This window comes from Ixodes scapularis, unplaced genomic scaffold (assembly GCF_016920785.2).
Source record: "Ixodes scapularis isolate PalLabHiFi unplaced genomic scaffold, ASM1692078v2 ptg001200l_1__unscaffolded, whole genome shotgun sequence".
Classification (NCBI taxonomy): Eukaryota; Metazoa; Arthropoda; class Arachnida; order Ixodida; family Ixodidae; genus Ixodes; species Ixodes scapularis.
Window position 1 is genome coordinate 1319164 of NW_024610116.1, and position 23053 is coordinate 1342216.

The window sequence follows — 23053 nt, forward strand, 5'->3', positions numbered from 1 at the left end:
TTTATTAATATGTGCATATATGAAACATTGAGGTGGCGTTCCTTCTTTAAACAGTATGAGCTTCTTAACATGGTTGTGACCAGGTTGTGATGACTGTAATCCTAGGGAGTGTCAAAGCAACATTGTAGTGGGTGCATGAACACGTTACACAACTTGATGTTACAAGACGTAATTTTTAAGATAGAGGGAAAAAAATGGCAGAGGCGGTAGGAGTGGACAACATTTGGAATCACCATTTGTCATTATTACTTTATTTTTATTTTCTTTTGCTCAAGATTGGTGCTTTGCATTTTAGCAGAAAGGAACGGCGGGCATAGATTGCAAAGTTTTCAATGCAGACAACAGCAGGTATGGAAAGGTGAAAATCCAAAGTAACTTTCTACGAACCAAGATGCATTTATAGTTAGAGGGGCTCAGGTTCGTACAATACATTTCTTACATAAATACGGAGCTGCGTAAATTTTAAACAATAAAACAACATACCCTGGACGTCAAGTATGCAAGTGAAATGAAATAAACAAATCACATGGGTTTGGGTGCTAGAAACCAATATGATACTCATATTGGCTACTAGCACCAAAAAAAGGACATTTTCATGTATTGGCAATTTGTTTAGTAAATTTTATTATCTGGGGTAGATCTGAATTTTACTTTGTAGTTCACCTCAAAAGCATGAACCCTTCAACTATTATACGCGAGTACCCAATTTTTTAATGTAAGAATGGAAATCTAAAAAACAACTGTGTGGTGTAAAGTAAACATAATATAAAAATATCTGCGACACGAACACAAGAAAATATGCGTAACAATCTGACTTTTCTGCTACTAAGCTGTAATGGAAAGAAATTTGCCTGCTCAAATAAACATTTTTAAAAATCAAACAGGGGGTTTATTTTATTTCGCCATATTTATATAGAAAAACAAAGCCGTGAATGATGTAATAGTATGGTCTGTACACGTGAGTTGTACAGCAATAATGCTTGCAGTTCAGCTTGGTGGTGCATACTTGTTTGGTTGGAACAGCGCTAGAAAACTAAGTGCCATGACGATAAAACACACAGAGTTACGCAACCTCGGGGGCATATTACGGGTGGCTATTCGTCACTATAACTTAAATATTTAACTTGCATCTTTATCTGATCTGTTCGTTACTAGAAATAAACATAGGATATTAATTAGAAACTTTCTGAGCGTCCGCGGAAACCTCTAGATAGGTAACTTTTAAAAAGACGCCCCGTGGGAAGTGCGGGATGCAACTCAAATGTCCACCGATTCAACAGGCACAAGGGTGGCGATGTGAAAACGCAAATAAGACACAAAAAAACCGTGCAGGTGCGCTTTCCGACCGATAATCTTGCGCGCCTGTTGTACGAGCACCGTACAGTAGCGATACATGATCGCACGCAGGTACGGTGCTCATGCACATTTAAAAGGGCAGAGGCGGCGTTTAAACCCCGGATTTTTTGGGGTTCTACAGCTCGAACGTTTGTTTCATGTGCTCTGAACTGGTGTATTGTAGCCTACTCGGCCAGCGATCGCCTTCTGGGTTTGCACCGGTTTACACCCTGTGTTAAGTGATTACAACACTACGCATGTTGCTTGTCTATCGTTTTCCGTTTTCTTAGTGTACTTGCAGTTGCAACCTTTGCAAGTTTCAAGCTCTTTGTATCTCTGCGGAGCAGCAAATATGATCTTCAGTCCAGCTGCGCTTGCTTTCTGTTCCATTTTTCGGCAACTTTCCTTGAAGCTGTGAACGATGCGGCCACTTTACGGTAACTTTCTTGGAAGCTGGTCGCGCAGCAGCCCTTATCGGAAAACGGAATAGTCCAGTGATTCATCGTGCTAGCAATTAATTCTATTTACAATTGCAGACCGTGAGATTTTTATTTAAATTGGAAATATCCACCAACAGCCTTCTAAAAAAATTGACCAGATTCGATTTATTTCGCTCAGCTTTATATTCGAGGCATTTACTGGGGCAGCTTTATAATCAAGTTGTGGGCACGGTACGCTTTGCGACAAGATGCCTAGCCTACTTGTCTTCGCCTGCTTGCAGTTACTGTATTTTCAAGCGATGGGAAACTGCGTGCATGACGTGGTCTTTGAGCCATTCAAGCTTCCACCGTCCGACGCAAGCGGCGAGGGACATGTCTTGTCATCAGCACGTGACGTTGGTATCTTCGAGACATCGGCCAGGGTGCGCACGGCCCTTACCTACGTTACTCCAAGCCAATCAAAGTCAACGAGTACTACGCCTCTGGGTCCTATAAATCACTGGAACGGACTGCACGGTGTCAGTGGTGGGCACGGTACGCTTTGGGACAAGATGGCTAACCTACTTGTCTTCGCCTGCTTGCAAGTACTTATTTTCATGCAATGGGGAACTGCGTGCATCACGCGGCCTTTAAGCCATTCAAGCTACCACCGTCCGACGCAAACAGCGTGGGACTTGTCTTGTCATCAGCACGGGACGTCGGTATCAGCGCGACATCGGCCACGGTGGGCACGGCCCTTACCTACGTCACTCCAAGCCAATCAACGTCAACGAGTACTACGCCTCTGGGTGCTATAAAACACTGGAACGGACTGCACGGTGCCAGTGGAGGGAACGGTACGCTTTGCGACAAGATGCCTAACCTACTTGTCTTCGCCTGCTTGCAGGTAAGCTACAAGAGTTGTGGTGTACGCAGTAGTTGTCTGTGCCTTGTTGTTGTACCTTCCCCACAAATTGCTTTCCATGACGTTAGAGTGCTTAGATATTGTGAAACAACTTCTGCTTCTAAGCGGTGACGTCGAGATGAACCCTGGACCACACCACTCACTCGAGGTAAAGGTGTCAATGATCCTTGATGGGCAAAAAGAACACATGAGAATGCTAAACGATATTAAACGAGATCAGCGCTCTATCCGAAAATCCGTAAATGAAAACACAGAACATTTTAAAAATCTGGATGCTCGGTTAGTGAATCTCGAATCGTCGATTATGAGTGTTGTAGAATTGCAGGCCTTGGTCCGGGAACTCTCGCAAACTGTTCATGTATTAACGCAAACAATCGACCACCTAGAGAACCGCTCGAGGCGCAATAATCGTTTGATCTTCGGCTTAAATGAGGAACAAAATAAAACTCTAGCGGTTTTCTCCAAGTCGGCTCAGTCCAATATATTTCACAAAGTTAACGTGAATCCCAAAAGCGTATAACGCATTCACCGTCTTCGCAAAAAACGTCGCAGCCCTCGGCCTGTTATAGTACACATCGCGACACTGTTAGCGCGAACACGACATCGGCGCATTTTCGCATTTTACTCCTAAATAGTATTAGCGAGCTCGAAATTGTATCGCTTACATTATAGAACTAAATTAGCTCTTTCCATAGTATTAATAACTTGGATGACATCTTTTGGTTTCAAAGAGAAAAACTGAAAAAACGGGCGATCGCTTGTTCCCGCTAACAGTGTCGCGCTCTGTACGTTTTAGAACAACAAAGGGAAAATGGAAGTCTTGCGAAACTGTAACAGGCTAAAAGGCACGAACACTTCCGTTAGTGAAGACTTTTCTAAACATGTTCAAGATATTAGAAAACACCTCTGGGAGGCTTTACGCGAGGAAAAGAATCGAGGTTCAAAGGTTCGGTTGGTATACGACAAGGTGGGTATTGAAGGTCGTATATTCTACTGGGATCCTGAATCCAACTCTCGACTGCCGTGCCGGGACAGTCAGCAACTGGAGGAAGAACTGAGGCAGTCATCGTCTCCTGAAAACCAAGGTTTTTCCTGATGCGCTCACGGTCATCAATTTGAATGCAAGGAGTGTGTTGAACAAACGGGCTGAACTTGAAGCTGATTTTTTAAAGCATGAACCTGATGTTGTTACAAAAACGGAAACTTGGTTAAGTGCCTCTGTTGAAAATTCTGACTTTATACCCCCAATTATGTGTGTTTCCGTAAAGACCGGGAGACTCGTGGCGGTGGGGTTGCCATTGTCATTAAAAACAACTTGGGAGTGTTGAGATGTCCGCTCTGGACATAGAATCTTTGTTTTGTAAGGTCATGGTTGATAAACTTCCTATTATAGTCGGAGCTGTATATCGCCCCTCATGTCAAACGATGATTATTTTACGCGTGTAAATGATTATTTATGGCGAATATGTTCATAGAAAAAACACTAGGCTTGTCCTAGCCGGGGATTTCAACCTTCCTAACATCGACTGGACTAATTTGTGCATAGGGAATGGCGAAGCCTCTATGTCTCAAGCACTATTAGATGTGGCTTATTCGCAAAATTTGACACAAATAGTTCAAGGGAATACTAGAACGCAAGACTTAACTGAATCCATGCTCGACCTGGTATTACTAAGTGCTACTATGGCGCAAACAAAATACTTATGCCAGATTATTGACGGGATCTCTGATCATGATATGGTTCTTATAAAATGTCCTCTGGAGAGACGAGATATTCCGACGCGCCAGAACCTCTCATTTCCGGATTTTTCGAAAGCAGACGACGAAAGTATAGTAGACTTTTTAGATGTCCACTTTTATAATTTTAGACATTTTTCTTTGTTAGGCACGTCATCGATAGACAATGTTTGGGAAAAATTCAAAACCATAGTACATAATGCTATAGAAAAGTTTGTTCCGCTTCGAGTAAGGAGGCATTCACAGAACAATCCTTGGGTAACAAGAAATATTGCTTGCCTGAAGCATAGGTTAAGAAGGAAATGGCGGCAGCCTAAAAAGCATGAAACACCAAAAAGGCGAGAGGAGGTGCGGAACCTCTCCAGACATTTTAAATGTGAAGTTCGCAATACCAGATTTTTTGTATGAATAATTCCCTTCTAAACCTTATGAAGACTTCCCCTGAAATGTTTGGAGGCATTTATCTCCTTCGAGAGATGCGATAGCCAGAATAGTTGAAAACGGTTCTGTTATAACGGATAAAGATCAGATGGCTTCATTATTCAACGAATACTTTCAGTCAGTTTTTACGAGAGACAACGGTTCCCTTCCCGCTTTTCACGTTTCTGGCAGCATATTTCCCATTCCAAACATATACGCGAATCAAGGTCTTTTTAATTGGCTCTTAAAAATTGATACAAAAAAGTCGCCAGGACCAGACAAGATTCCAAATTCGTTTCTGCAAAGATAAGCCGAATCGTGTTCATATTATTTAGTGATGATGTTTAAACTCACACTTAGCAGAGGAATGATTCCACGAGACTGGAAGTGCGGGAAAGTAATTCCTATTCACAAACAAGGCGCAGGAACCACCCTGAGCAAATATCGACCAATATTCCTCTCTAGTACGTGCGGCTAAACTTTAGAAGAAATAATAGCAAAACATTTAATAGATTTTATAGAAAGTAACTACAACCTGGGCACTAATCAGTACGGCTTTAGGCAGGGTTGTTCTACAACTATGCAGCTGAATGAAGATTTTCATGACCTTAGCAGAAATGTAGATAAGGGGGGACAAATTGATGCCGTGTTTTTAGACTTCGCGAAAGCCTTCGATCGCGTATTGCATCCGAAGTTATTACATAAACTTAGTCTCATTCTAAAGAACAGTCAAGTTGTAGATTGTATGGAGGCATACTTATCGCGCAGAGAACAGTTTGTTTATCTTCAGGGCGAAAGGACCAACTTATTGCCAGTCCCTGGTCCAAATGCCCACAGAGCACACACAGAAAATTTGTGTGGGGTCCTAGAGGTCTCTATGGGGCACCCATGGGGTTGTATGGGTGTCCTGAAATTTCTGTGGGGTCAGGCCTGTGGGCCTATGGGACATGCGGGTTACTGTGTGGGGTCCTTTGGGTAACCCACACAGCCTGTAAGGGCTCCTTTGGGTTACCCACACAGCCTGTGGGGCTTCTTTGGGGTAACCCACACAGCCCGTGGGGGTTCTTTAGGTGACCCACAGAGTCTGTGGGGATAAAACTCTGGCTCTTATGGGACATGTAGGAAATTCTATAGGTTGATGTAGGTACCCTGCAGCCTGTGGGGATAGAGCCTAGCATCCCATAGGACAAGTGCGACATTGTGCGGGCTGCTGTAGGGATGCCACACGCTACGGGACGCTCTGTGTAGCTACACGGGACATGTGTGACGCCTATGGGAAGCCTGTGAATGTGCCCCTCAAGATATATTCTACAGAAATCATGCAAAATATAACTTTTTGTAAGTCTTTTTTTTTAATTACATCGTTCATCCCAGTGCGCAGAACACTACGCCGACGACGTCGACCACGCGGGCTTATCTTCGAAATGGGGCTTCTAATGCACAGGCATCAATACTTTATGTCAACATTGTTCCGAAGTCAGTTTCGTGTTCTGTGTTGTGACCTTATGAGTTCTGTATTCTAGCGAAAAAGCGTATTGCCAAAATGCAGAGCAATAAATCTAATGTTTATAGGCAACAGACAAATTAGATGCAGGACATGACTCACCTGAACTCTTATTAGGTTTGTTATACAGATATCCAGTGAAGCGCAAACAAAACAAGAAAAAAAGCTAGTGCACTGATGAGTATACATGAACAAATGCAATCATCTTGCAGCAGAATATTGATTAAGTCTAAAAGAAGAGCATGTTTTAAAAAGGCAAATATAGAGACAGACTGAAAAACAAAAGCAAGCAGTTTTTCCTGAGCAAAATGCATGTACCCAGGTAGCACACCGCGTCGGTCGGTATCGGGGCTACGCCGGCCGGTCCTGTAAAAGGATGCGGCGCCCGGCGCGCCCTTGAGCTTCCGGCCCCGTCCGGCGTTGGCGTCTCGTCTTACGAACTGGCCAGTTGAGCAGATCTGGTTACAGTGACTGGCCGGAATTGTGTTTTTGCTGTCTTTGCTGGCCAGTATTTTCATGGAGGTTCCAGTAACTGGCCGGCATCGGTATTTTGCTGTCTTTGATGGCCAGTATTTACATGGAAGTTCAGTAACTTTCTGGAATCTGTGCTTTGCTCTTCACGCTGGCGAGTCCTGCCGTTGAAGTTCCGTTTGCTGACCGACATCGTTTTATTTTTATTTTTTTGCCGTTTTCACTATGCAGTCATATCATTGAGATTCTGACCAACTGCGGCATGAATAGCATGAATAGCGAGGGGAAATGTTTGCGTTGATAAATCCTTCGTAAATGACTGCCGACGGTGGCGTATTTGATCCCAGCGTGCCAAGGCTGACGTGTTTTACCGCGAAAACGAGAAAAAAAAAAAACAATGCGGCGAGGAAAGCACATTCAGGATATTGATAATCTGAACACGTACGCCACGAAAAATAAATTTTACAACGCCGAACGATATTTTTTCAGGAATCTAGTTTAATTTGATGCACTATACGCACGTGTTTGACTCAGATAAAAAATAAAAACGGTATAGCGGATCAGTGGCGTCGCGAGGGCCAGGGGCACCCGGGGCGGTAGCCCGCCGCGACACCCCCCCCCCCCCCCCCCGCCCCCTTGTGACGCCACTGTAGCGGAGCCTCCGAATGAAAAAAAACAAAAAAAAACAAAACACGTGGCAGGATTGAGCACCCGCTTTGAGCTTCAAAAACAATAATAAACATTACTGCCCAGAAACCAGAAAAAGTAATATTATTTATTGCTCACGACGCCACGAAAGGTACGTAAATCTCCTCAGATCATGTTATTAGTAATTTTAATTGAGTGTGAAGATATGCTGATTCAGGCAGGAATCAAATGTCTTAGTTACGATCATCTAACAGAAATATTTCAAATGTTCACATAGCCAGACGATCTGTCGCCCGAATCCCGATAGCTTATGTTATAGACATACCGCACCAGAAAAGCGGGAATATAAAAAAAAAAAAAAAAACGTTCCTTTTTTTTTTTTTTAGCAGAAAAAAACGAGAAACACCAATGCGCTGTGGATGTCTGCCCTGCCGGGTTTGTGAACGTGACCCCTTGACGCTACGAAACAAATGTTATAACACCGAACGATACCGTTTCTGCTAGCTAGTTTAAGTATCCGCACTGTTCTTGGGTGTCAGAAATAAAAACATGTCTAGGCCTAATAAAGAAGTAAAACTGCGGAGTGCAACCCCGATAAGTGAAACCAGGATGTACCAGAACAAAATTAAGTACTACTTTCCGGTAGTCAGAAATTTTAGAAATGTGCTTAATACGTAGCGCGCTATGAGCTTAGGTAAATAACTGCCTTAAAGTAGCGGTATTTTCGTTTGAATAGTGGGTAAAGATGACCGCCTTCAGTCAAACTTTGGCTGCCTCACTGTGGCAGCTATACTAAGTTTCAAACATAGCGTGCAACGTAGTCAAAGCTAGCGCGCCCGTTTGCACAGCCGACCGCGACTACGTTCGCTCCACAAAATAGTGCGGCCCTGAAAAAAAAAAAAAGTCGAAAAGTGTACATTTTTGTAGCTAGTTACTAATATTGGCGTTATGATTTCGAGGGAACACCTATTCTTTTTCAATAAAAAGGAAAAGATAATGTAAACTACTCCAAATTATTTTCTGTTTTCGTTCGTGCGGCACTCGACTCGCTTCGGGTTTTCGGGTTGTGCGGCTGCCCCTGCCTCGCCGGTTTCGCGAAGATGGCGTCTTACGCGAAAAGCTTTCTTTTCCTCCTCGGATATTTTCGAAGATTCGTTGTGTGAAGATCTCGCAAAAGTGCAAGCAGGTGATCGCCAACGTGTACGCGAGTTCAAGAACGTGTTTCCTGGAGACGTCGGTCCGTGAGGTCCTGGAGACGGTCAGTAACGACACCGGAGTGTCTGGCAAGGTGGCGTCCCCGAAGCGAAGACCTCGCAACGTGAAAGTTCCGAGCACGCGGACAGTGTTGTGAACTGCCACCTGTTATTTCTGGTGTTGAAATCGGCCTTATGGCTTCAAAGTGAAACAAGCCTCAAGAAGGAACTGTGTCGGTGATGAATCGTGCCTACGGCTCCATCTGCTTGCGGGACCTTAACGCAGGCGGTGCCCGTGATTGCATTCCGAAGCGTCTGGGTTCTTCTGCCTGCGGAACCGTAACCATGGTCGGCTCCGTCTGCCTGAGGCACCTTAACCTTGGTCGGCTAAGTAAACGACGCACATGCCCGTGCCTGTATTCCGAGGCCCCTGCTTTTCTCGAAAAGGAAACAACACTCGATCCTGATCTCGAGTGCCGTGTGTTGTGTACGCGTCTATTGTGAATCACTCCCGGTTTATGGGGGCGCCGGCACCAGAGCACCGAGATACTGCCGTCTGGATGACTTCTTCCATACACCGGCGAGTATTCTGACTCTGAAGGAAACTTCCGTGAAGTCACATCACGTGAGGGAATGCCAAGCCGTCTGAACAATGGCAGTGCGGTCCCCTAATCACAATATTCGTTATATAAAGGACCGTCCACCACACTCTCGAGGTACTCTCTGATTTTCACGCTACCATGTAAATAAACGGCGTTAAATAGAGACGCCCTGGATCTCGACCGTTCTTCCGTTTTGACGAGGCCGGCGCAAGTTCGAGCGGAACACTAGCCCCTAGTCTACGTTCTTATAAATAAAAATCAACAAGAAAAGAGGAATTGAAATATGCACTTCCGCAATACGCACAATCTTGCACAAAAAATCGGTCGAAGAAAAAAAACAAAAAAAAAAAAAAAAAACATTTGCGCCCTAAGTGGATTCGAACCACCGCCACCGAGATGTCGGCATCGCCGGCATCGCCAGAGCAGCGCCTTGTACGGCTCGTCCACGAAATCTCGCGGAGTAACACAATTGTGTGTGTTTTTTCATGCGCACTACTTCAGTAGCTTTCCCAGCGTTGCACGCGATGTTTGAAACGGAGTATAGTTTGACCACTTACGCATTTTCCCATTTTTCTCTCAATATTCCCATTATTCTTACCTTCCTTACTTCGTTGAAAGGATTTGCGGCGCTTTGCTATTACACTGACCCACCTATTAGCACAGAGGGAGCGAATTATCTCGGCAAAACAAGAGGGCCACGGCTTGTGCATGTATCAAAATTCAAACTTAGGCTCGCACTTTCTATTTTTACATTTTCAGTGATTTTTACCCGAAAGCAGGGAGCCGGCGACCGCGAAAAAAAACAAACATAGCAAATATTTAAATCAATAAAAAAAAAAAATTAAGAAAAATATTTTATTTTCTTGGATTCGAACCATCGACCATACGATCACAAGCATAGCGCGCTAACAAGATAGGCCACGCGCCCCATCGGTTCCAGTGGTTTTTCTTGGAGTTTATATGTCTGCTGAATTCGTTTTTAAACATTGTGTGGCTAGTCTCGTATTTAATTTTTTGCTACCTGTTCAGGATTGTATTTCTAACATTGTGGTGACGTTGACATGTTCAATAATTTAATATTACTGTGTCTTCTAATCGTTTTAAAGCGCTTTGCTGATCGTTTTATTGCAAGCGTGTTGAAGATACGCGAACATAGCCTCGGTAAAGTCGCTAGGCATCCATAATAGCCAACGAATGCGACCCAATATAATCCACAATCTCATTTTGCACGTTTTGCCGGTCGCGTTGTCCGTGTGTGTTTCAAATCTCCGTCATAAAGTAAATTTACCGATTATTCGTGATGCGTGGAGTTCACCTTAGTTTCAAGTGTGTCTGAAAAAGAAGGAAGCTACTGTGAGCCGTGCAACTACGTCGAATCTGCTCAACAGCCGAGATCGTGGCACGGTCGTTCCAAAGTAAGTTCCTTTCTTTGTTCGTTAGGGCTAGATTATTCTTTCCTCCCTTCATAATGCTTGTTATTGTCTCTAGATCACTTGCTTGTATCGTTGTTACTAATTGTGCGCGAATGGTGTTATGCCAGGCTGTGTTTCTTCTTTTTTCCCCCGATGCAGAGCACTCCATCCTCGCACCAATTAGCGGTCACAGATGAGCGCGTAGGCTGCATACTCGCTCCAGGTCCATCAGTAGCGGCGGAAATTTTCGGGACATGGGGGCGGGCGGGGGGGTGGGCGGGCAGGCAGTCGGGCAGGCAGGCATGCTAAGACGGAAAAATAAAGGGAGGGGGGGGGGTGGTTTGATTGCCTCCCTCCACCGTATTGTTTACTGGTAAACTAGAATGTCTGGGAGAGCGCGGTGCCCCTCCATCGCCGAAGCTCTTGGTTTGACACCACAGGTGGATTCTGTGTGCGTATTTGCGTCCGGAGAGCTGGACCAGGCAAATGTCAGCGATTGATTGATCGAGCAGGCCCGTAGCTTCCGCCGCCCAGTCACCTGCAAACGACTTCATTTTCTCGATTTATAACCGGAAAAGAATTGCCAAAAAGTGGTGCCCCGGTAAATTCACCCCACGGTGATTAATGCATAGCATGCCACTCCCGATCGCAAAAATTTGTGCCCGCGAAAAACGTTTTGACACCGCTTCTGGGGTAGTTTACAAGCGTGTCCTTATCTTGAATTGTGTCGCGCCAATTTATGGGAGGTATATTTTGTTCAGTGTAAGTATATAGTGTTCATACCTCACCCAATTCCTGTTTTTTTCTCTTTGGTACTGCCTTTAGTGAATGGTGTAGGTTGTAATTGTTTTTGGTAGTAAGGGGATGAGCTGGGGCTAATTGAACACCTTGAAAATTAGTTCACAAAAAGCCATGGAGACAAGGAGGGTAACACATAGACCACATGCAAGCGCAGACTCAACTCGCATAAACAGAGAAGAAGGAAATAAAGAATGCGGAAGGAGCTCTAGCAGAGGCCCAAGTGGAACGCGCTGATTTACCCATTAGCAAGTGCAGATTTTAAAACCATAATTTTCTCGTCGTTTAAGGTAACAGATCGATGGCTAATACATCAAAACAGCTCAATTTCTATCTAAAATTCACGATGGACTGTCAGCTATCTATCCACTGTTTACACTGCTCGTGTATGTCATCCTTAGAAAAAAACGTGAATAATTAGCATATACTATGAAAAACATAAAAGAGGATTATTTTAGGCGTTTATTATTCATAGTATGGGCAACCAATGTGTCTGCACATTCGTCTGTTACTTGAGCTAACAAGGAAATTGTTTTAGCCTTGTGGCTATGGTTGAATTAACACGTTCCACTTGAACCTGTTTAGACTTTTGCTAAAACTCCTTCCGCATTCTTTTTTTTTTATTTTTGCTATAATTTATGTGACTTGGGAGTCTGCAGTTGTATGTAGTGTATGTATTCCTCGACCCTTTATTCCTTGTTTTTTGTGTACTATTTTTTAATATGTTCAGTTAGAATGAACTCACCACTTCACTACATGGAAAGGATGTTGTTAATTCTAGAACTTCTGTAAAACAATCTACCTAACATCTTTGCCTCGCGCCACGGTTCCTGATGCTCAGTTCTCCGAGCACAGCCTTTTTGATTTCTCTGATGCTCTCTTCTTTCTTTTGTTTTTAAGGGATTGAGTTGCTAGTGTGCACCTGTCTGTGTTCTACGTGTTCCTGTCCTTTTGTCCTTGTCTTTTTTTTTGTGCACTTTTTTCAAGTTGGTCCACAATATTTTCTATTGTATATTGTACTCTGTTTTCATCTTTATACTTACTGCAGCCCTTGCCAAGCAGAAGTTGGCATTCACCTTCACCATCCCGATGTGAGTGTCCTGGGACGACACAGGATGACAGTCTCCTCTGCTGAAGTCCAGGCTTCATGGGAGACTGCCAAGGCTGTTTATGGTAAGGTGCTCCATATATTGGGCAATACAATAGCAACTTATTGCTGCTGGGATTGTTTTAACATAGACTGTTTATGGGCTGGCCTTCAGCAATTCTGATGCCACTCGCCTGGAATGAAAGCCTCTAGGGAAATTGCACATTTCATTCGTAAGCGGAATGCGGAGTTGACAACAGAAGTGCATCACTACTTGCATGCAGTGTTGCTGGGTGTTGTATTTTTTTGTATTTCTTTATTTAGTGTTCCCAATAATGGCTAAAGCCTTCCCATTGGTGCGCTTGTTAGCCCCTAGTCCCACTAGAGCGACAATACAGAAACAAACGACAGCGACGAGCCTCAAACCAGAGTCGCTGTCGCGATTTCACAGGCTTGTGCATAGAATAAAAGAGGCTACACTCGGATACAAGTATTACGCACGCGAGGGTATCTTCGGCAGGCTTGCAATCACCCGGGGTCACTTCACGAGCACCGAACGACTATAAACGCCTGCCAAAGGTATACCATCGCGAGGATACCGCATGTGTTCAAGGCTTGTCAATGTCGTCTGTTTCTGTTTGTCGCTCTAGTGGGACTCGGGCATAAGTAACAACACACAAACACAAACGAACGGCAAGAGTGGTAAACAGTGCCTCTCACGTCCTTCGCCACCGTGCCCATTGGTTTTCAGAGAAGTTTCCAGTATTAATATCTATAATATTTTGTCATATATCGCACAAGGGCACAACCAGGAGCTGTACTTAAAGTTCAACACTCACAAGACTTGCGTGAAAACACCCCATAGCTGGTCGCATTTTCAGAGTCATTTTAATGTTGCGAAAATAAATAATGACATTGGCATATTTGTCGTGCCAAATGCTGTCACACCTGTTCCGAACTCTGGTCTCCACGTACTGCGGACTTTTTGCATCGATTCTTGTACATCTCTGCCTCACTTATGCCCAAAAACATTTTACTCGGTCTATCAAGCCGTGTAGTCAAGAAGCTATAATCTGTAAAACTCTTCAGAACACTCCTGAGTTGCAAAGCTTTGCAGTAGATATTTATGAAAAATATTCCGTGCTATTTCCTAACCTCGAATACTTGACTGCAGGAGCATGGTATGCATTCAACATACTCTCTTTGACAAGCTAAAGCATCATAAATGTCAAGTCCACGACCCTTACTCTACCTATTAAGTTTTTGGCTGACAGTGTCATAGAAGCTGCGTATGGGCTGGACCAAACTGCAATCAGCCTTGTGTTATGTGGCACTGCTCTCCATGTATACACAGGGGCAGGAGTGCAGCCGCATTGCTCCAAGCTGGTGGGTGGTTGGTTGAATCGGCATATACTTGCGACCCCACTCTCAGCTTTTATTGTAGCATTACACACATCATGTGGCAGTCCTGCACATTGTTCTGACTCATGCCATATATTTTTTTTATATTTTTCACAAAATAAGTGGCAGCAGCACCAGCTCCTGTGATGCAGAGCATGTGCAACACAGGTGCAGCCTTCGGTGGTGCAGCTGCAATACCTGCAACCTTAGATGGAGCAGCTGGTACAGTCGGACCTGCATCCGCTGAGGCAGCTGCTAAAGAGCCCACTGAGGTGGAGCCATATCAGCTGCTAAACTTCCTAGAATGTGAAATGGTAAGTTGATTTGGTACGTTTTTGCTTTATAAGAGATACCTCTGGATAGAAGGCATTTCTATGCTTGCACAATGTCTTCAAGATGAAAAGGCCTTGACAATTTGTCATTGACCATCTAGATCTCGATAAATGTTGCTCGAATAAGATCTCTCTTTCAGCACCATCGCCACAAATTATTGTTTTTTGGTGTTGCATCACTTCAGCAGTGGTGTAAGACCCAAGTTTTAGTGTCTTGAAAAACATATCTAAGGCGACATCTCTTTGTAGAAAGTTTAAACCTGCATCTCTAACATTCTGCTCAACATTTTGAGTGCATTAGGCGGAAAGACTTGGAGCATCGTATTCCCCATTAATTACCTTTGGCCCATACAATAAACCCTTTTCAGAAGTGTGTGCATATCCAAGGCCGCCATTTCTTAAACGCGAATTCCGAGTACTCGTTGGAAACAAGTGCCGTGTCAGTGATTGGCGTGGTTAGACGTGAGTGCAACGTCAGCATTTCACGTGGTCTTCGATCCAATCACAGCTTTCATGTCCAACAAATGGCGACTGTCAATGTTGCTTGCTTAGGTTTTGAAAATGGTCTATTCTTCCTATGTTCACCAGGTACATGGGAATGAAACTCAGCACTCTTGGAGCATAAAGTGCCTTCTTTTCTTTTAAAGCGTTAGTTTTATTGTCCCAGCCACGCTCGAGGTTGCATGATAACCCCCCACACAGGTAAAAAAGTGGCGCGCCTTGCACCGGCAACTCAAATCAGTGGGCGCATCTTCTCATGTTCTCTGTCCATTACGCCGACCGAAAAGTTCGGGGGGGGGGGGGGGAATTCATGAAACACCATCTATGGAGGCAAAGGGGGCTGGAAAGGGAAGAGCGAAATCACAAGGCCAGCCAGTGATCGCACTGTCAGGTTTTTTTGAGCCGGCCAAATAATCTTCGCCAGCAGCCGACACTACAAGAGGGCTTGTCACCCAGTACCCCTTGCAGTTGACAGCGGCAGAATCAGGGAACGTAATAAAAGAACTTGATAGCTCGAGCACCGTAGTAGTGTTGTATGGGAGCTTCGCAGGATTTTTGAAGATGATTCAACTAAAAAAGGAGTTAAACTAACGAAACTTGCTTTAATCAATATGCACGAAGCAGCATTTCATGAAAGGAGGATCTCACCACCGAATACACCGGTTTCGCTTCCTATTCTAATTTTTTATAGATGCATGTCTACGACGGTTGATGTCAAGGTGACGTGGAAAGCCTGGGGTGACAACATAGTGAACCAGGACATAAGGTCAAGCGTTGCTGTGAAGAACCTGACCGTTGCTCTGTGGGGGTCCAGTGTCCTGCAGAGGACTGTGGCCGAAATGGCGTCGAATGTGAGTCTTAACAAGGACAGCAGGCTGCCTCTGACACCCAAGAAAGCCCCATTCCTAAGAGGCGAGTGCAAATTATCTCACGTAAGCGTAACCTAAGCAGTTATTTGAAAAATCTTCTCAATCAAGGCAGTATCTTGGCAGCTAGTTGGTATTATACTGGGAGTTCACAATGTTTCGGTGATCTTTGGATAGACCGCATAAAACTGATAGGATTGAGCACACAGCTGTGACATAATGGTGGAAGCTTTCAGTAAAATTATAGGAAGATTAGGTAACCTCGGTAAAACACAAAAGCTATATTTTTTTTTATTTTTTGCGTGCCAACACCAGATTTATATTTTTTTTTGTGCCACTGGCCTTTATTTCGGCTATATGAATTAAGCAATGCGTAGGGCATTTCCTTTTTATTACAATCATTTGCAGTTGCAGTACATGCTATAGTGACCCTGAATAAACTGATGTCTTCACCAAAAAAAAAGAAAAAAAAAGGCTCTGCGAAATTTTCTTTTCGTGGAGAGAACTGTTGCACTTTGCAACAATTCTCTTCATTCTTCTTTTTGACGCAAGGGGGTTTATGTCCTTAACTTAGAAATATTAAAACCACCGCTTTCAGGCATTCTCTTGTAATATATCAGCGAAATATGCCCATTTATCTGGTCACTTTAATGTGCCCATGGAACATTGTTAACTCCCAGTAGGTATTGTTTAAAATTACAGTAGCTCAAAGTACTTGTCATGCAGTGGCAAATAAAAGCAGGGTTGTAATATGTGATGTATATTAGTACTCTCAATGACTGGTAGGATGTTTGAACACTCTTAATCACTTTCTCTAAACTGAATTCTGCATCAGCATTGTACTTCTTTTTTAATGGTTTTATCTTGGTTCGCTCAAACATTAGATAGGAGAGGGGCACCATATGTTGTGTCTCAAACACGCGGCCTGCTTGGCATTTGCTAGCGGCCCGTGCAGTCAGGCATAAGTGTAAAAAAATTACATTAAGGGTATAACCAGCACTTTTTTCTAAGGTTTTTGATGGTGGAAAACGGTGACATTGTGACGGTATCTTTCATAAGCCCAATATTTGTCAAAAGCAGGAACTGGACATAAAAAGCTTTCAAATGGCGATGATTACGAATTGCTATAGAGTCAAACCCACTTATGTCGAACTCGCAAAAGACAGTCTACCAGTTCGATATAGCGGGTAATTCTACATGAAAGTTCGAATGAATCTGACAACAAACAAACACGACATATTTAGAAAAGTTGTTTACTCTCGAAGGAGCGTCTGTACGTCATAAGGGACACTCCACATGGCTATTCAGTGGCCGCTTCTTCGTTTTTCAAGATCTCACCGGATCATCCTCTCCCCACTTCCGGGGGGCCGACGCAATTGCCCCCCCCCCCCCCCTCCCTCCCGCCCAAAAACGGCAAGCTTTTTCCGCAAGCTGGCTTTCCCCGAATGCGTCTTCGTGCTGGGAGAAAGCCAGCTTGCAAAGCTAAACAGGCGCTCTTGGCAGTTCTATCTATCGGAAGACGCTGCAATTTTCCTTCGACGTAACCGCATTTTTCGCTATGCATTTTTACAGCAGCTACTAGTCTGTTCACAAAGTTTGATACTAAGTTCGATATAATCGGGTTCAGCATCATACAGATCGTGCCATTTTAGTTTGAACGTAATTTAAAAAAGAGGGCGAGAGATTTGTGGGGCTCGGCGGACATAGATAAGGGGATAACCGTCACAATATGTTGACTAATCAACCCAGATTTGTTAATTAACTTTTTAATTGATTTTATAGGGCATGTTGCATTTGCATTCTTCAAGAGCGTCATTATTAAAGGCTATTCCAAATTAAACTGTTCATGAAAGTGATGTGGCATGGTATTTTAATGAACATTAGTTCAAGCCTTACGTCTACAAATTGTGCTCCTTTAAATATTTTGTCATTGCATATTTTTCAGAATGCCTAATGATGAAGCTCCGTGGCCAAAAGCACCATGCAGATGTCATTGCTGTAATGTCGAGGACAGCAAAAGTAAACCACATACTGGAAGAAAAAATGAACGACCGGCGAAAGCAAGAGAAATGAAGAGCCAATCGGTAAATAAAAATAGAACCAGCCGGTTCTTGGCAATGGTCTGCAGTGAAATACGGTGTCAAGCATGCATTCCCCCACAGGTTCCCACAGAGATTGCCCACAGAGCATGGGGTTATGAACCCTATGGGTTACCCACACGGCTCCCACGGGACTTTGGTCCTACACAGCTCCTATAGGATCTCTGCAGGACCCACACAGCTCCCGTAGACCCACACAGACTGTGCGGGGACCCATGGGGACCTATACACCCACACACTCTGTGGGGACCCGCACACCCAAACAAACTGTGCGGGGACCCATAGGAACCCGAACACCCACACAATTTCTGTGGGACCCACACGGTTTCATAACCCCATGGGTCTGCGGGTTTTTGGAGCGGGGGTGTTATCTGGTGTTCCGCAGGGTTCTGTGCTTGGACCGCTCCTTTTTATATTGTATATCAGCGACATGAGTGACGGATTCGATCCTGCGATAAGTTTAAAGCATTTTGCAGATGACACCATAGTATATTGTACTATTTCCTCCGTTCATGATCAAGACAACCTAGACAGGCATCTGAGCAAAATAGATAAATTGTGTACTGAGTGGCAGATTGAACTGAATATTAAGAACACTGTCTATATGAATGTGACGTGCAAAAAAAACAAATTCTGGAATTTAACTATAAGATAAACGGCCTTTTTTGAATAAAGTTACTGAGTAGAAATATTTGGAAGTGCTCTTAAGCTTCGATCAAAGCTGGAACTCCCATATCGATCATTTATTTCAAAAAGGATTTAAAAAACTGTGGATGATCAGAAGAAAGATAGATCATGCGAGTCCAGAAGTAAAATTAATGGTTCTTGAATGTCTGATTTTACCAGCCATTGAATATGCGAGCCCTGTATGGGAGTCATTTACCACTAGAAATGTTCGTATTCTAGAAAGACTACAAAACAAAGCAGTGCTATTTATATTCAATAGTTACAAATCAACCGACTCTGTCTCCGCACTCAGGTCCCGAGCAAACCTATGCAGTGTTCAAACCAGGTTGGCTATAAGCAAAATGAAACTTTTTTTTCAGATTTTGAATAGATATTACAGAATAGAAGTTTCGAAATATATAACTCCCGAACCTATGCATTATAGAACAAAACATAATTATGATATTCAACCATATTGGTGCTCAACAGATCGTTTTAACTACTTCTTTTTTGTTCGGTGTATATATGAATGGAACAAGCTAACCTCACGTGTTGTCAATTCCGAAGATTTCATGTCATTTGCAAAAGAACTGGAGTTTGTGCATGCATGTAATAATTTTCTTTTTATTCATATCTTTTTGTATGTAATTATGACATTTTGTTTATGTTTGCTATTTGTACCACTACTGCCCTGGCCTTACGGCTGGCAGTAAGAAAAAATTATAGAATTAATAAAATCAATGCGCTAGCTTAGCTGGATGCGCTTGAATCGCATCCATGTAAAGGCAGGTAGTACATTGCGTATAAAACTATGCACGTGGGAATTTTCATCTAAATTATTTTTGCCTCCTCGAAACTGTGTCTTGCGTACTACAACGTTCCCCAAACCACAACCAATTGTTAATAAAGCGACAAGACAAACTTAAAGCTTTTGAGTAAATATCGAAAAAAAAAAACACATCGTTGAAACTTCACAGTGGCAGGCGACGTTTCACTCAGGCGTAGCCTCTCCTATGTTGAACGTCTCTTCTGGAAAGAAAGGGACGCCCCAAAGTTGTTTCAGATTCACACGATGTGTCAAAGACGAAGCGTTGCGTCGTGGTCACGTCGCCAACATATAAGAAAGACAGTCCGCAGATGCTGTCTAATGTATGTTTAATCTTTGTAAAACAGTCGTGTCATATCTGTCACAAATATTTGCACAGACATGTTGGAAGCAGGCATATCTATGAAGCGAACGTGCTTAGAGTATTCTTGATACGAGTCCGGAAATAATACTGTAATATTTGCAGTACACATTGCATTTTTTTATGATGCTCAGCAGTTTTTAACGGCCAGAAGAGCTTGGTGAATAAGCTTGTCTCAATTGAAGACAGCCAAAATTCGTCTGACACCTGTCTTGCCGACTTGCACACGCGAGTATATTCAATTGAGTCAAAATATGGAAGAGGGTCCAAAATGGCGGGATTTTAACGACTTGTAAATAGAATTGCACTAAAAGCAAAACTTCCTCACGAATATTCGAAACCTGGAGAATTCTACCTCACATCCGATGACATTTTGAATGTTGCTTGCGAAAAGAAAATAACACTTGTGGGATTGTGCAAGGGCATATCGGTGAGAGGGAACAAAGACAGTCTTAAAATATGACAGCTTGTTTCGAGACAATGCGAAATATTCCTGGAATCCTGTCAGAAAATCGATTGTTCGGCACTGACTACGTGCTCGATGTCGCTTGCTCGATGGCGGTTGCTATTGTCAACAGCAGAAGCTTGCAAAATAAAGTTGACGACTTTCAACAGCTGCTCTTGAAGACTATACGAATCGATACTTTATTGGATGCTTCTGTGCGTGGCGGAGAGATATTTGACGACATTTTGAATGGTACACATGTGGTCGCTGCTCCCGTGGAGGTGGCATGTTTATTCCAGTTGATCAAGCTTTTTAATAAGACATGAATCTTTTGCAACTTTAAGCGGGTTTTGTGGTATGAATCAAGCCTCGAAGGCGCCGTGCGTAAGCGCGACGCCGTGCACACGAAGGACGTCCGCTTACGCAGTTCCGCATACGTGCGTACGTCCTCCTCTATGTCGTTCTAGACGTCGCCCTTGAGGTCGTCCTTGAGGATAGTCCTTGAGATCACCTTAAAGGTCGTCCGAGAAGTCGTCCTAGCCGCCGGTTTTGACGTCGTGTTCTAAGGAGGTTTGCTAGATGTCCTTCTAGCAGCCAGATAAACCCGCGCCGCGCATACAGGGAACGGCAGTACGCACAAATTGACATTTGCGCCCAAGCTACGAAGCGATTATCGGTTTAAGTTGGGCAAGTTGGTGCATGGTCAGTGACAGTCGTGAAACAACTTGAACACTAAACGACTGCACAGAGAAAGGACAAGACACACATGAAGCTCCAATGGCGGTGGGGAAACACCTTCAACATTAAACGATTGCACAAAGACAAAATAATAAACGGAGACACAGACACGAAACAATCACTGACTTCCTAAGGGACGCTCTCCAGAGGGGCTACGTGTTACATCCTAAACCATTAATAATATAAAGTGTTTTCTCGAGAATTGCGTCGTTGTATTCACAATGAACTGCGTCGTGAGTCTCATGACGAATGTGGTCGCAACCTATCGACAACTGAAATACTTGTTTCTACAGCAATTTTTTCTTCTACCGAGATTCCAGTGAAAGCTCGAGATGGCGAAACAGTGTTATGCCAGATTCGTCTGAGTAAAAGGAAATGCTTTGTCGTCCTTTTTTTTTCGGCGGCGAAGTTCAATGCCTAACTCATTCATTTGCAGTATTCTAGGTGACTACTTTATTATTAGCGGCGATATCAATCTTCCAACGATTGCATAGAATAATCAAAACTTCAGGGGTACCACTAGCGGTAAATAGTATACTGGCTTCGTCAGCCGACTCACACCGACGCCGAAAACATCGCATTTCAATTGTTTGTTTAAGGGCGACGGCAAGCTTCTTGCCCACACCACCATTGCGCATGGGCGACGCCGGTTGCGTCCGCTAGGGGCGGTCCGGTTTGTTTGTAAACAGGATTTGGTGTATGGAAGCTTGCCGTCAGCACGCCCTCAGCAGTCGCGAACACAGCTATGGCCGCCAGTGAATACTCCCTATATACGCCTCTGGCATGAACTAGCGGCCATAATTTAGTCTGTTTCTTTTAAGTGAGAGCTAAAGATTAGCTTTCACGGTGCTTCTGGGACGCGCATTGCACACCACCAAGATTGTGGTTCTTCTCAGCTGATAAGTCGGAACTCATGAGCCTTTGCTCATCGTGGAAAATTTGCTTTTCGGCCAGCAAATTTATGACTATGTAGTATTATTTCCTATACATGTCTGATATTGGGCACTTTTAGCAGGTTGTTACAGTGTTCAACGTAAAGCAGTGCGAGAACCTTTGAAACACGCTTTGAAGGGTTCGCCTGGTTGATACCGTGACCATGGGGTGCGCGAATAAAAGCATGCTTCAGAGGCTCCGGTAGTGCGGTACGGGCAACACGGTGACGATTTCTAAAAGTCCCTATTTGTGAAGCAAAACAGTAAAGCCGCCGCAGCAACGTAAGGCCCATTGAGACACTTGCGACTCCTTAAGACCGATTGTCTTTGAACCTCTTGAGCATGGTTCACATGCAGCGGCTTTGGACCTAGAGCGGCGCGATTTCTGCCGTCGCGGCGCTCTGGCCAGCACCAGCGATTAAGAGGCTCGAGCGCCGCGACGGCAGAAATCTCGCCGCTTTAGGGCCAAATTCGCTGCATATGAAACACGCTTTAAGGCTCGTTCACAAAGACCCGTTTTCTTATGGTACGTTACGAAAAGTCACCGCGAAATCGTGCTTCGTATTAAGCCTGGCAAATAACTCAAGGAGATAACCTAGAACGCAACATTCGAGACACAAATGTTTCGGTGATTTAGACGTAACGCAAGAAAACGGGGCTGTGTGAAATGTTGAACCGAGCTCAACTCCTTACGTTACGTTACGACGAGCCTTGCGTCCTTGGTTGCCACGGTAGCTCACCGTCCTAGCGCGTCGTCACCGAAAGATTTGTGTTAAGAATGTCGCGTTCCAGGCTATATCCGTGAATTGGTAGCCACGAGCGGTCCCGCATATTTTCTATTCCTCTCGCGCATTATCCTTTCTTCCTTGGCTCAAAAAACGTCTGGCAACCGTTTTAAACACGGTTTTGTCAAAGGTATTACGCACATTTGACCTCGGAAATCTCGCAAAACCTTCGCTCCTTTAAAATGCAGTTCCAGGGTTTCCGCATCGATTGCGCCAGCGTACCAGTTTGTTCTCTTCTCCTAAGAAATTTTAAGAGGTTTCAGCAGGTGTCGTCTCTCTCGGTCGTAGTCGGTTGCAAGTGCGTGAAAGGGCCTTTACCTTACTTAACGGAACTGCTCTTGTGAAAAGCCCAGTCGTACGTTTTGCGGTATCGCGGTACAATCTTTGTGTTACACGATTGCCATGTAGTTGATCACAAGAGTTGGCATCGTGGTGGAGCCAATAGTTCCGGTTTCACCGAAGATACCCAAACCAAGCTTTGGGATAGGATATTTACAAAACTGTAGAATGCATACGAGAAAACGGATAAACAGATACATCGTAATTAAGA

At 43.9% G+C, this 23053-nt stretch overlaps 1 protein-coding gene across 2 annotated transcripts; it reads left to right on the forward strand.

Moving 5' to 3' along the window:
• Window positions 1-10499: 10499 nt before the first annotated feature.
• On the forward strand, window positions 10500-15987 carry LOC115327838. 2 transcript variants are annotated; one of them, XR_005716485.3, is made up of 4 exons: window positions 10500-10669; window positions 12513-12637; window positions 14076-14266; window positions 15477-15987. XR_005716485.3 is itself a non-coding variant. In XM_040216754.3 (4 exons), the coding sequence occupies exons 2-4, from the start codon at window positions 12580-12582 to the stop codon at window positions 15730-15732; spliced, it is 477 nt and encodes a 158-aa protein (XP_040072688.1). In that variant the 5' UTR covers window positions 10500-10669; window positions 12513-12579; the 3' UTR covers window positions 15733-15987. The 2 variants fall into 2 exon arrangements, 1 of the variants encoding a protein (XP_040072688.1); XM_040216754.3 differs by having other exon boundaries at window positions 15505-15987.
• The last annotated feature ends 7066 nt before the right edge of the window (window positions 15988-23053 follow it).

Bases quoted from the DNA above. Each gene is read 5' to 3' on its own strand.
- LOC115327838 (XM_040216754.3), top strand. From the start codon at position 12,580: ATGACAGTCTCCTCTGCTGAAGTCCAGGCTTCATGGGAGACTGCCAAG. The intron at 12,638-14,075 runs GTAAGGTGCTCC...TCACAAAATAAG, and splicing joins GACTGCCAAGGCTGTTTATG to TGGCAGCAGCACCAGCTCCT. The intron at 14,267-15,504 runs GTAAGTTGATTT...GTTGATGTCAAG, and splicing joins ACTTCCTAGAATGTGAAATG to GTGACGTGGAAAGCCTGGGG.